The sequence below is a fragment of the Planococcus citri genome, chromosome 2, assembly GCF_950023065.1.
Source record: "Planococcus citri chromosome 2, ihPlaCitr1.1, whole genome shotgun sequence".
NCBI classification, from domain to species: Eukaryota; Metazoa; Arthropoda; class Insecta; order Hemiptera; family Pseudococcidae; genus Planococcus; species Planococcus citri.
Genome location: NC_088678.1, coordinates 39,003,173 through 39,016,033, shown reverse-complemented (window position 1 = coordinate 39,016,033; position 12,861 = coordinate 39,003,173). Strand labels below are relative to the sequence as shown.

The window sequence follows — 12,861 nt, the reverse complement described above, 5'->3', positions numbered from 1 at the left end:
AAATCTACTGAATTGATCAGTCAAAATGATTTTTTACTCATCAATTCAGTAGATTTTTCACTGCTTTGCAGTAAAAAACTACTGCTTTTAAAAAGGCAATTCACTGTTTCAAATTTAGAGAGTTCAATAATGTATGATGAGTTTGACCTGAGAACCATTGGATTCTGCAGTCAGAACATTATTTTCAGAACACCCTGTAGTTATACATAACGAGTATGAAATTTCGAAAATCGATGAGGTAATCGAGTTTCCGGGGTCAATTTTTGATAACCCAATACTGCGTGGAAATTTCCCAATGTTGAGCCTTCGCTTACTCCGAAAGGTAGGTACCTACCTACCAGACAAGTAAATTTACAATACCGTTTACTTATCCTCCTTGAGCACACATCTGTTCTGTATGGGCAAGTTTGGTCGTTAGCTTTATACGCGGAGAACGAAAAAAGGGTAAACTTGAGCTTTAAGTTGCATTTTAATGACTATCGTAATGAGTTAGCGAGGGTAAAGTTCCCAATGTATCGGTGTTTTTCTATACAAATGTGCGGTCTTTTGTATTGTGGAAAATGTGTGCGCTGTGTCGCGTCGCCTCGTCGACGTGCGTAGCGACGTAGCATTTTGAAAGGGAGATGTTTATCGAAGGGACCAAAAAAGAGGTATTTGCATTTTGTAAAACGACGACAACGACAACGACGGGATATACGTATTTTGTACAAACCGTAGACATAGACGCAAAACCACGCCCATTTTGAATGTAATTTGGAAACTTCTGTATGTACGAGTATATCTATGTGTTGAAACGTACGTAAAAATTTCAATTATGGAGAGAAAATCGTCCAAAAAATCTGTTGGCATAGGATTGTGATTAAATTCCGCGTGAGGCAATAAAAACGCCGTTTTATTGGATACAAAATTAGATAATAAATTTGCCTCGGCACCTGTTACCATTATCTATACTATGTAATTCGCATTGTAGGCTTTCTTTTACTTGGATTAGGTATATACTCTAATAAGCCAATTTTTTTCGTAAAAATAGATCGGTGTGATTTCAAGAGTCGATGTACCAAAGGTGGACTGTAATGTTTGTTTGGTTTTTTTTCTAGATTGTACAATGTACATAGTAGATATATGATTTCCCTCTACTCGAATGTACGAGTACATACGTAGTTCTACGTAATGAATTCCGTACATTCGAATCTCTAAGGCTTATCGTTTTCACGCACCATTACTGATTTTTAGCTGCGCTCGTAAACATTTATTTAAAATGAAACGAATGAAAACGTTCGCGTCGAGTTGGTAGTCGTCGGAACTATACACGCGGTTTTGTTATATGATCTCGAACAATGGTGGGCGGTGAAGTTAAAGTGGCCACTGTGACTTCGGAAAATATTGATACAATGGCAACGCTGCCAATATCAGTGACGAGATACGCTCAGCAGCAAGGTACGGTGGAAAAAACCGAAAAATCTGCCTCGAATAAGGACTTAGAGGCGAAAAAATCCCGTCCACATTATGTATATCATCAGCTTAAAAGGTTGGTATTAATTTTACTTCTTTACTGCAGGGTGCCAAGTACAAGTACCAAGTTATCTGCGTCGATTTCCTAAAGTAGATAAACCATAAAGACCCTCGAAATTGAACGAGCATCTTTTTTTTCCCTATCTGTTTATAATTAAAGGGTGTGATTTTAGAGTAGGTATTACGAAACGATGGTACAACGCGAGCTCTATATCTTAGAATACCTGCCTATTTTTAAAGTTACTGTGAGAGTCCTTAACGTACGCCACTTTAGAGGGTTTAAGTTACTCTACTGGAAGCAAATGAGTTACCTACTATAGCTGTGTAATTTGAGATAAAGTTGTATCGAATATCGAAAAAAGTAAAGCTCTGTGATATTGACTGTCGATAGGTAGGTAGTTTCAATAAGCTATCAATTGGACATCAAGTGATTTTTACGAGTAGTGAAGTGATGAGAATTGAGAAGAGTGAAAGATTAAATTTATAAGGTTGAATCCCAAGTACTCAAACTATGGAAAAATCTTACCATGGTACTCGGATCATTAAATAATTGTTCATTGTGCAAAATTCAACCAATTTTTTATAATTGAAAATTCAGATTTTTTGAAAATTCAACTTGAAAAAAAAAACTTTGAACTCTAGGCTATGATTTAAAATTTTATAATAGCTGTCGATTATATATGTATAACTTTTCATGTCAATTCGAAATATTTTAATTTTAAAAATGAGTTATTTCAATTGGGGGGGGGGCAGTTTCTACCTCATCCACCAATTTGCGAGCGAACTTGAAAAACATATTTCATTCATTAATATGCATGTTATCAAAGATGCAAAATGTTGCCACATACTTTTAGGATCTGATCCTAGCCAACGTCACCCTTCCTTTCCTTAACAGCTGTCAACTCAGTGCATCAAACCCAAAAGAAATTATCTCCAAATGAAAACTTTTGTTCGGGATTTTTTTCAACCAACACTTTACTACTTTTTTTCTGAGATTGAGCTGGATTTTGGCTCATTAAAAGGGCATGTACTCATATCTTTAAAGCCAAACTTAGAGCTTCAAAATCTGATTTTTTCATTTTTGGCAGTATAGAAACCTGCTATTTTGAGTTTTTATGCCAGGCTCAGGATTTTTTTTGTTGAAAATTAGTATAAGATTCAAGAGAACATCGCTCGAGGTGTTTGTTATTAATTTGAACGGGAGCACAATTTTTGGAAAGAGTATGGTTTGAAAACCTCAAAACCAAAATTTAAACGGCTCAAATTAATATTGCAATTTTTTTAGCGAATTTTTGAAAATCCAAAATTGACCTCTGTATTGGGTATTTTATTGAGTAGAAATGATTAAAATTAGTCCTAAAACTAATACTTATCAATTTCCCTGAATCGAATACGTTTGCCATTTTGAAACCTCCCATGATTTTCGATTGGGCAGCTAGAAATCGAATTGTAGATTTTTCTGGACCTGTTCAACGAGTTCGTTGATATTTGAGCTGATTTCTAGGCGGACCCCTCGATTGTGCTTTCTTGAAAATTATAGGTGAGCATTGATTATACATATGAGGAGAAAAATTCAAAAGATCGAAAATTTTCTGTTCTCATGAATTTGTTTAAAACTGCCTCCCTCCCTTCAGATCCAGATTATGCCATTTAATGTAAGGGTAAGGGCGCCCAATATGGACGACATTTTTGTTTTTGAATGCTGTGACCGCTGTAATTGAACTGAAAATTTCGTTGATAGCTTAAAATGTACCTACATCTGTCTACTATCATATACCAAATACGTAAAAGTTTTCAGAAATTTTAAGTGGGTCAAAAAAATTGTTTTCTGAAAAGTGTCAAAAATCGAAAATTAAATTTTGGGTTCTTAATATGGACCACTTTGAAAATTTATTTTAAAACAGACTACAATGTTGTAAAAATACGTTCAATTGCTGAAATGCTGTTAGAATAAGTATGTTTAATTAAAACAATAAGAAAAAATTCCAAGTGGCTCAAAATCATTTTTTTCCTGAAAAGAGTCTAAATTTGAAAAGTAAATTTCGGGTCCCTAATAAGTATGGACTACTTTAACTTGAAATTGTCAAATCCATAGCAAATCTACAGGTGGCCGGTCCATATTAGGCTACCCTATAACTTTGAACTTTGAAAAATCATAACTATAAGTACTTTGAATAATTACTAGAATGTTTCTATTGATTCAAAAAAATGTAGCACTTTTCTGTATTAAAAATAAATCACATCGTAACGTTTCCCCGGAAAATTTTTCAAGAATCCAGATTTTCGTGAAACGTGAAAAAAATTTTGACCCCCCCCCCATCAATTTTGTTTTTTCCCTCTCAGTTCGCGAATTTTGACTTTAGGGCGTTGATTTTGGTCTCATTGTGTTTTTCTATGAAAAATACACTAGATAAAGCTTGTTCCCGCTAGGTAGTGCTCATAGCCAACGAAATCGCCGGTGGTCCATATTAAGCAGTGGTCCCTGGTCCATATTGGGCTAATTTACCCTAAACCCTCCTGAGCGATTTCATATTTTTCCAGAATTTTCGAATTTCTCCAGATGGCACTGACCAGCACTTCTTCATCAATACCTATAGCTAGGTCCAAAATAACCCACAACGCCATTTTTAGCTGCCCAAAATCATTTTCACGCCTGCTGAAGAAATCGAAAATTACATTGGATGCTCCAGAATTTCCCAAAACAGCTGAATTTGGTTCTTCAGTTTCAGGACTAATTTTCATCATTTTTACTAAAAAATGTATTTTTTAAAAACATTGAGTAATCGTCGAAAATTTTTGATTTCGATTTTACAAAAATTTGCCATTTGGATTATAAACACAGCTGTAAATCAAAAATACCATAATTGAAGGGTTCCTTTCCAAGTCGGCCTAAGTCCATTTTTTTCGTTTCGAGAAAAACACAAATAAGTGTTTTTCTCGCCCTTCCGCTTCAATAATAAATGATGTGATTATATGGTTGTGAAGCTTGATCTTTCTGCTTTAAAGTACCGTATTGGTATTTTTTTAATTTTGCGTATTTTCAGCTCCAGAGCGCGTCAAACAGTCAGAAAAAGTGGACTTAGGCCCATTTGGAATTATCTGATGTTAAAAATTTTGAAAAAGAGCTGAAAAACGCGTTTTTTAAAAAAAAAAAATCACGAATCATTAATTTAATACATTTTTGAAACAATTTCATTCGAAGCACCTTCAAATTTCGTCTCTCGAAAATCGTTGAAAAACTTGAAGAAAAACCGGCACAACCGCACTTGTATACAAATTCTTAAAAAATGTATGATTTAGGCCACTTTGGAATAATCAGCTGTTTTTTCGAGCCGGCAAAACAGCGCTCCTGAGCGAAAAAAGTAACGCCAGGTGTTGGGACAAGGTGATAAAGGTGTTAACCGACCTGTACCAGCAGATGGCGCTGCTAACTCAAAAATGATAAAAATGGACTTAGGCCGACTTGGAAAGGAACCAGGGCTGTTAATACGAAACGAAACGAAACGAAAGACACGACACGAAACGGAAAATTTTCCCTCTGGACACGAAACGAGACACGAAACGAAACGAATCGAAAAAATTACACAAAACGAAACGTTATAACGAAACGAATCATTTCTGTTTCTTCAATTTTCGGCTTTTCGTTGCAAGTTTTTTTTGTAAATTTCGACCAAATTTTGTCAAATTCACTCAAATTTCATCCATTTAGAGCCTTTAGAGGGGTTCTCTTCTTCATTTATTGATAAAAATGTCCGCTTTTCTCACTTTTTTGGCGGAAACGAAACGAAACGAAACGACACGAAACGGCACGAAACGAAATGATACAATTTTTATGGAACAAAACGAAACGGTATAACGAAACAGTTTGGTTTAAAGAGCTCAACCGAAACGAAACGACACGTTTACGTTTCGTGTCTAACAGCCCTGAAAGGAACCCTTCAATTATTTAAACTGTAATTTCTGATTTTTCGTTAGAATTAGACCATTATGAAACTCATTACCCCAAATTTTTTGAAAAAAAATCTATTTTTTGCTTGATCTTTTCCTATTAAATTTTCGAAAAAAGGCTGCTACACATTTACAGTGGGTATACCTACCAGTTACTTTGTGCAATTTGTGACTCAAATTTCACGAGTACAAAATTTCAACTCGTAGCTTACGAGTAAATTTTAACTTTGGCAACATCGTAATTTAATCTCTTCTCTTAATTTGATAATTTCATCGTACAAATTGTTGTTTAATTATTTTCATCGGTGTCAGTTTCAACGAACAGGAAAATCTCAACGTTTATAAATTTCTCAAAATGTTCGCCATGTGTTAAATTTGGCAGCTTGTCTCATTTATATCGTAGAAAATTCATGTAGACCCGTGTCTCGGCGTTTCACTTTTAAACAAGGCTAACATAAAATTTATTTACCACGCGAATTTCCAATTTTTTCGTCGCAAAGATGACATAACCTTCGTCTTAAACAACTTATCCGGTGACACCTCTCACATACCTATCAAGTGGCGTTGATCGATGCGTGTCTTACTAAAATAGAGTACCCTATTAGAGTAAATTTTCGCTACATCTTCACGCACCTAAGTAATTCCTAAGTCAATTTGTATAAAATATGATGTCTTTACTGATGCCAAAAAAATTTCAAATTCTAATCTCGATTGATCTAACTGCACCTGACATGGTAATATCGTGTAAAGCTATAAACATTAAATACTTGAACTGGGCGCCGGGTGCTATGCTATAATGTGCCAGCCAATACTTTATAGCCAGTTTCAAAAAATCAAAAGCATCTAGGACTATAGGAGAGATTGAACTCTCTCGAGTGACGATGACGTCAAATTTTACGATGTCAACGTTCGCAGTACAGCCAAAAAAAAAAAAATGCATGTCTGGCAAAAAATAGCCTCATTGGCAGTTACGTGCATAAGTCTAATGGCCTTTTTCAAGTACATTCATTGTTGGTACCTACTTATAGTTTTCAATATTTTAGTTAGTAAGCTTATATACGATTTTTATAATATAAACACACAAAAATTGAGAGTGAAACAGGCGTGTCGTATCGCATCGCGAGTCGTCTTTATATCCGGAAATAGACATATGTAGAGTATATTATTCTATGTAGGTAATTTTTGTACCAAATGCGAGTTTTATTTTAATTTATTGATATGTTCCTTCGAAGGAAGGGTGGACACGTGTTGAAATATTTATTGTTTTATATTACAGGACGTCCATGTTCGTCGTGTTGAGTTTGCTGTACGGAAAATTGGTGGTTGTAGCGTGCATCGCGTTCGTCGTGTCGAAAGAAGTCACTAAAAGTTTACCAACTCGATATTACGAAGTAAGTACCGATAAATTAACTCTTAACAGGGATCTGTCCTCGTAGCCTGGTCACCTGATACGTTTTGAAAAGGCAGACAGTTTGAAACTGGGTCCTGCATCTTGTACATAAGGCTTGTGCTTTCAACTTCGACGTTAATAGAGGGTAGGGGCCCAGTTTCATGGTTAATTTAAAGCCAGTCCGAGAATGCTGGTATCTTTAATGTTTTGACGTATACGCGCACGTTCGTGATAAAAATAGGAAATACGTTGTACTTACGTCGATTCGGTCTCGTATTTCTTAATTATCACGCCTCCGGAGACTCGCTGGAAGCCATCAAAAACAAATTAAAACTTTGAACGCAATCTGTACATGATCTAGCCCAAAAACTGCACAGTACTCGGCTTTGAAATTATTTCATCGCTATCGTCTCCTCCCCCTTGTTATTCTTTTCTGCACTAGACAAATGTGTACACAGAATCCCTCCGATAAATTTCCATATCCCTCGAGATTCGATTACCACGTTGAATTATCGTTAATTTATCGCCACTCGGAGAATACTCCTCGACCTCTTGTCATTTTTCACCATTTTGCCATCTCTCTCCTAATGATTTCATTTTTTACAGGGCTTCTTTACATATTTATTCGGAGTCAGCATAGTATTCCTGTTATACCTTTTCTGCTTCTTATTGCAAGACAGCTCGTGCTGCGGTGGAGGCAAATCGGACGAGAAAGCGGTCAAGAAACCACCGAAAAAGGATAAGAAAAAGGATAAAAAAGGCAAAGATGCATCATCGGAAGGCGCCACTCAATCCCAAGGTGCTCGAAGTAGACCGACTTTGTTACAGGTACAAGATTATTTTCACAGGTTTGGATTTTTCTAAGGCGTTGCTTTAGTTTTCTCCTTTTATCATATTTTTATTTCGGTATTTGTTTGATTTTTGAGTTTTTATCGCTACACTATTAGCAACGTTTTCACGAATCAGACAACGTTGCTGAAATACCTAGGCTTTAGCAAGGTGCACGCTGAGGTGGTGTTTGGCTTTATATTCTGTTGTTATTTTTTTTTTCGTATACTGGTTTTTCTTTCTATTTTTTCTATTTTTTTTGTTCTCGTTCACGTGGTGTTCACGAAAGCTTTAGCCAATGTAGTGCTTTTGTAGCTAAGCTTTTATATCGTCAGGTATTTAGGGAAGCATTATTAGGGGGATTGGTGAAAAGGTACTCTTTACAAAAAAATTTTAAATCTTGGTGACGGAGAAGTTATTATAGATATCTGATGGGTTACTAGAACTGAAGTGCATCTTGCTTCAGCCCCTCCCCCCTCCTGTTCCTTTTACCGTGAAAAATACGTACGAGTAAGCACACACGCCTTTTAACTGTAGATTTAATATATTTTTTTCAAATAGAGGGAAGTATATCCGCATAAAATCAAGGACAGAAATAAGACGAAACCAGAAACTGAAAGAGCTATTGAACGTAGTATCGATAGCATAGACGTCGAAGAAAATCCAAACGATCAAAGTTTGGTGGTGAGTTTTTCGACCTGTTTTCTGTGTAAGGCCACCTATACTACATAATCTGTCTGCCAGTGTAACGATTACGCATGGATAGATACCTACTTATTCTGTCTTGTTTTAACCTCTTCGTATGTTATGTGTCATTTTACATGTGATATGTTATGTTTCACTGTGGCTTCATCTGGTCTATGATAATCTAATGACTGATTGTCAACCGGAATATCTGTATGTCAGTATGTCTCGTGTGATTTGTAGGTAGCATGGTGTCGTCAGTTGTTGTTAATGTTATATACTCGTACTTTTACGCCAAGCACCAGTATATCGTACACTGTGAACCGATGAGTTTTTTGAAGGGTGCTTTCATCATCATTAGATGAAATTACAGTACTACGAGCCAGCATGTGACTCTTACTTAATGATTACCAAGATGCATGTAACAATGTTTCGTCGTGTCGACGTTACTTCGTGGTACCTACATACATTTTAAGAAGTCAAATAAAAAGCTGGATATAGTATGTAGGTTGAAGAGCTTCTATCTGAGCCCCTGTAATCTGTATCGAACTCTTTTCTCAACCGAGGAAAATTCAATATTTTTCCTATCTACTCCAGAATAAATGTAATGAACCCAACGATCAATTCTCATCAAATTTGTTGGTTTTGAATGTCGGTTCCGATCGGTAGAATAATTCTGAAAAGGTATGGGGTCTAATCTTGTTACAAGTCCAAAATTTTCCCCATAATTTTCTAATCTGATTCCACTGCTATCAGTCACTCAACTTTGAAAGAAAATAGGAAATCAAATAAGTATGTTTAATTTGAACGAGTTTATGGGGTGTGGTGCACTTTCCCTCAAGAATAAATTGAGAGGTTCATTGTTTTAAAAATAAAACAGTGTTGAAAAATCAAATTTTACAGTAGACCAAAATGTCATCGAAAAACTCATCTGATTTTTTTACTCATTTTTGTCAAAGTCAAGTTTTTTCAACTTTGGAAAAGTACCCCCATCACAGGAGAAAAAAATTAAAAATTTTCAATTTCTCTGAAATTGACATATATGATGCATTTCGAATTGATATTGGTCAATGCTTGAATTTTGGTCTGGTGGATGACCCGGAAGGCGGTTCAGGGTTTCCTAAAATGAGAGAATCAATCCCCCCCCCCCAAAAAAAAATTAGTATCAAACGTAGAAAAAAATGACAAATTTGCTCCAAATTCAGATTTATGATGTGGTTGGGTGTCTTTTATATTAGGTACCTACCTATCTACACTGCGAGAAAAAATTTCAGAAACTTTCTATTAACCTTTGGTGGTATTTTACTTCCTTGCAAATTGAAAAAAATCGGTTAAAAACTGTCAAAATTAAAAATTTTCAACAGAAATTGCAATTTTATCCTTTTTGAAGGGATTAGAGGTTATTTGGCGATAAAAATTTCATCACATGTTTGATGTTTTAGCTATAAAGGAACGTCGAGAATACACCAAAACTTGATTTTTAACCCCCTAAAACAAGTTTTGCGTCTTCTGGAGGAATCTTAAAATTTTGTAGAAATTGAAAATCGCGCTGAAGATTCCAAAACAGTTCAAAATTGTAGAATTTAGATCTGCTGGCTTGGTTTTGAAATCTTCCTTCGAACTGAAATTGTTGATTTTGAAATCTTTTTTTTCTTAATGTATAAAAGTGCTGGCCAAAATAACACATCCACCTGAAAATCTGCTCAAATGTGAATTAACTTGTTACACAGGTCGAGAATGAGTCACAACTCGATTCTTAGCCGCCTAAATTAATTTCATGGACTCTTTGGAGAAATTAAAAAATTCTGCAGAAATTAGATATCATGCTGGAAACTTTAGAATGGCCAGAAATGGTGAAAATTGGTGTTCGAGAGAGTTGATATTAGTTTCAAGACTAATTTCCACAATTTTTACTGAGCAAATGCATTTTTTCACGAAAATCGTGAGTTTTGGTTTTTGAAAAATTGCCTAAAAATTGAACAATTAATTTGATCAACTGAAAGTAGGTCGTTGTGCTTTCAAACCATGCTTTTTTCAAAACTCATAGTCTCATTCAAGTCTAAAAGATCTTGACCTCGTTAAGTAGGTTGGTACCTACTGTACTTATTCTTCAAAGGTAGCTTTAAAAACTGATTTTTTTTGGTTTTGAATTTTAAGAAGAAAAAAATTGAAAAGACTCATTTTCAAAAAATATTTCTGAATGCGAATATTCTATAGTGAATTATTGACACAGAAATCAAAGATGAAATCATGATAAAGAATTGAATCTTAATGAAATCATCATCCATAATATTGTAAAATGAGTCATCACAGTTGATCACCTTTGATCACTGCACAGTAGATAAAAGCTGACAGTGAGATAATTACCTACAGTAAAGCATCTTCAGCCAAAAATTAATATGATATTTCAACGTAAACTTACTTGATTTAAAATATACACGATGAATTATTTACATTTGAACGTATGGTAAACTGTTACTACAAGAATTACACACGTGTCTTGATCTATAGACGATATTTCTGGGTTGTTTTATTAAATAACTAACCTACATTCTAGTCAAATTGTATAAACAAACTTAATATCTTCGACACAATACTGCCTACCGGCCATCTTATCGTATAATCTGTCAATTAAATAGTGGCAAATTTGGTCCAAGGCAGAGTATCTGGAGCGTCTCAAATGAAAAAAAATTGCTTTCACCAGACACTACGAGGACCTTAATGAGTTTACAATCTGTTGCCAATAAACATACGAACGACGCGACGTTGTATACTGTAACTTGCTGAGATGCTCGAATTATGTGTTCGAAAATCTTGCGGATTAGATAATTTATGTGTATTTTTAAACTAACACTCGCATTGTTTTTGCTGGATAACGCTTGGCTTTGGACGCTTTTTTTCTTAGTTATTAGACATGGCACGTTCTTGTTTTTTAATTTAGGTGTATAAGTATTTACGAGTAGGTAGGTTGAAATAACTTTTTTTTTTTTTCGTGATATTTTTGTATGGATACAAAATCACACTTTGCATCAAGTCACTTGAACCTGAATGAAAATTATTTTTATTGTGATACCTACCTACCTACTTCTGTTTCGTAACAAGGAGTAAATTTCGCATCGTATTTAACACATTTATCGCTCTTGTACAAAATTTAATTACGTAGTAAAACGTGTACTACAGTAACATCCTGAATCAATGACCTTTCCCTCCGCGTTCTGCTCAGCATTTATATAGGAATTTGTATTTTATCATGCATGTATAAACTTTGTACAGACCTATTATTTATTAACGATCCTTAACGTATTGGTCACTGATATTCGGCATTTTGTATTACATGTGTCTATTCTCATCTCTCGAATACGATATTATGCTGTACTTGAGAGATGAGATGACAAAGAGGAGAGCAGGAAATTGTAAAAGGCTAGGTATTAATTTCGACCCAGTTGTTATGTGGTTTTGTAATCGAACGACCAAAGCTTTAATTAAATTTTCCTATTCGAGTGGAATTTTCTGATGAAAAGGTACATAGGTACCAGGTACCTATCGACTTGTTCGAGCGGTGTTTTTCATGTTGGAAATTACTCGATGCAAGGGTCAAATAAATTAATAACGATCGATGTTCGATAAGATTGCCAATCACGTAGATTCGTATTATCTAACCGATTTTATGTTTTATGTATTTCCAGGTTAAAAAAGGCAAAGGAACGAATCAATCTGAAGAAAAGTTAACCGAACCTAGTCCTGATTCTATCGATATTGAAGCTTCCAGCTCGGATGGAGAGTTCAGAAAACGTAAAACTTCTCAAAATCTTCATCATTATGGTAGCTTCTTCCTTCGAGTTGGAGCTATTGGTAAGTTAAATTGAAGTTAATATGGGAATCTCCTGTCTTCGTCTTTTTGGAGTTGAACTGAAATGTAATTACCTTCCTATGTGCAAGGTGTGGTGATTAAGGTCTAGAAATAAACTCTGAAATCGGATGTTCTCGCTAGAGACTTCAAAATTACCGAAAAAGGGCGAAGAGGGTGAAATTCGGCTCAGGGAAGTTGCAGGATAAATTTTCATCATTTTAAAAAAAAAAATTTTTTAATGAATTGCCGAAAATAGTCAATTTTAAATTTTCAAAAATTCTTCGAAAATCAAAGCTTTATTATAAGGAAAGCATTTTGGAGAACCTCGAAACTCAAATTTACCTACGTATATCTATTTTTAGCCCCTTCCTATCCTTTACATAGGCAACATATTCAGCTTAAGTTTTCCTGGAAGAGTTATAGAGGGAAAGGAAAAGGGGGGATACCCACTTGGTAAGATTTTTAGTTTAGTCATTCATTATCCAAACACCTTGCATGAATGGGTGAAAATCCCCTCCTCCTTCAAACGAAAAAATAAAATAACAAACAGATAAAAACAAAATTTATTGTTTTATTTTTTTTTCAAAATAAAAGTACAAAAAAATTTCTAAACAAAATTGAACAATTAAACCCAATTTTCTCATTTTAT

At 34.9% G+C, this 12,861-nt stretch overlaps 1 protein-coding gene across 6 annotated transcripts in view; it reads left to right on the top strand.

Annotated features, from left to right (window-relative positions):
- OtopLa (Otopetrin-like a) overlaps positions 1-12,861 on the top strand; it is an 80,161-nt gene that overhangs the window by 62,748 nt on the left and 4,552 nt on the right. For 3 of the 6 annotated variants that reach the window (XM_065350099.1, XM_065350097.1, XM_065350098.1), the window contains exons 4-7: positions 6,737-6,851; positions 7,457-7,678; positions 8,240-8,362; positions 12,049-12,214. In XM_065350099.1, the coding sequence (XP_065206171.1) occupies positions 6,737-6,851; positions 7,457-7,678; positions 8,240-8,362; positions 12,049-12,214 (626 nt within the window). Of the gene's footprint in view, positions 1-16; positions 1,529-6,736; positions 6,852-7,456; positions 7,679-8,239; positions 8,363-12,048; positions 12,215-12,861 lie in introns of those variants that run through there. The other 3 variants (XM_065350100.1, XM_065350101.1, XM_065350102.1) reach the window with 3 other exon arrangements.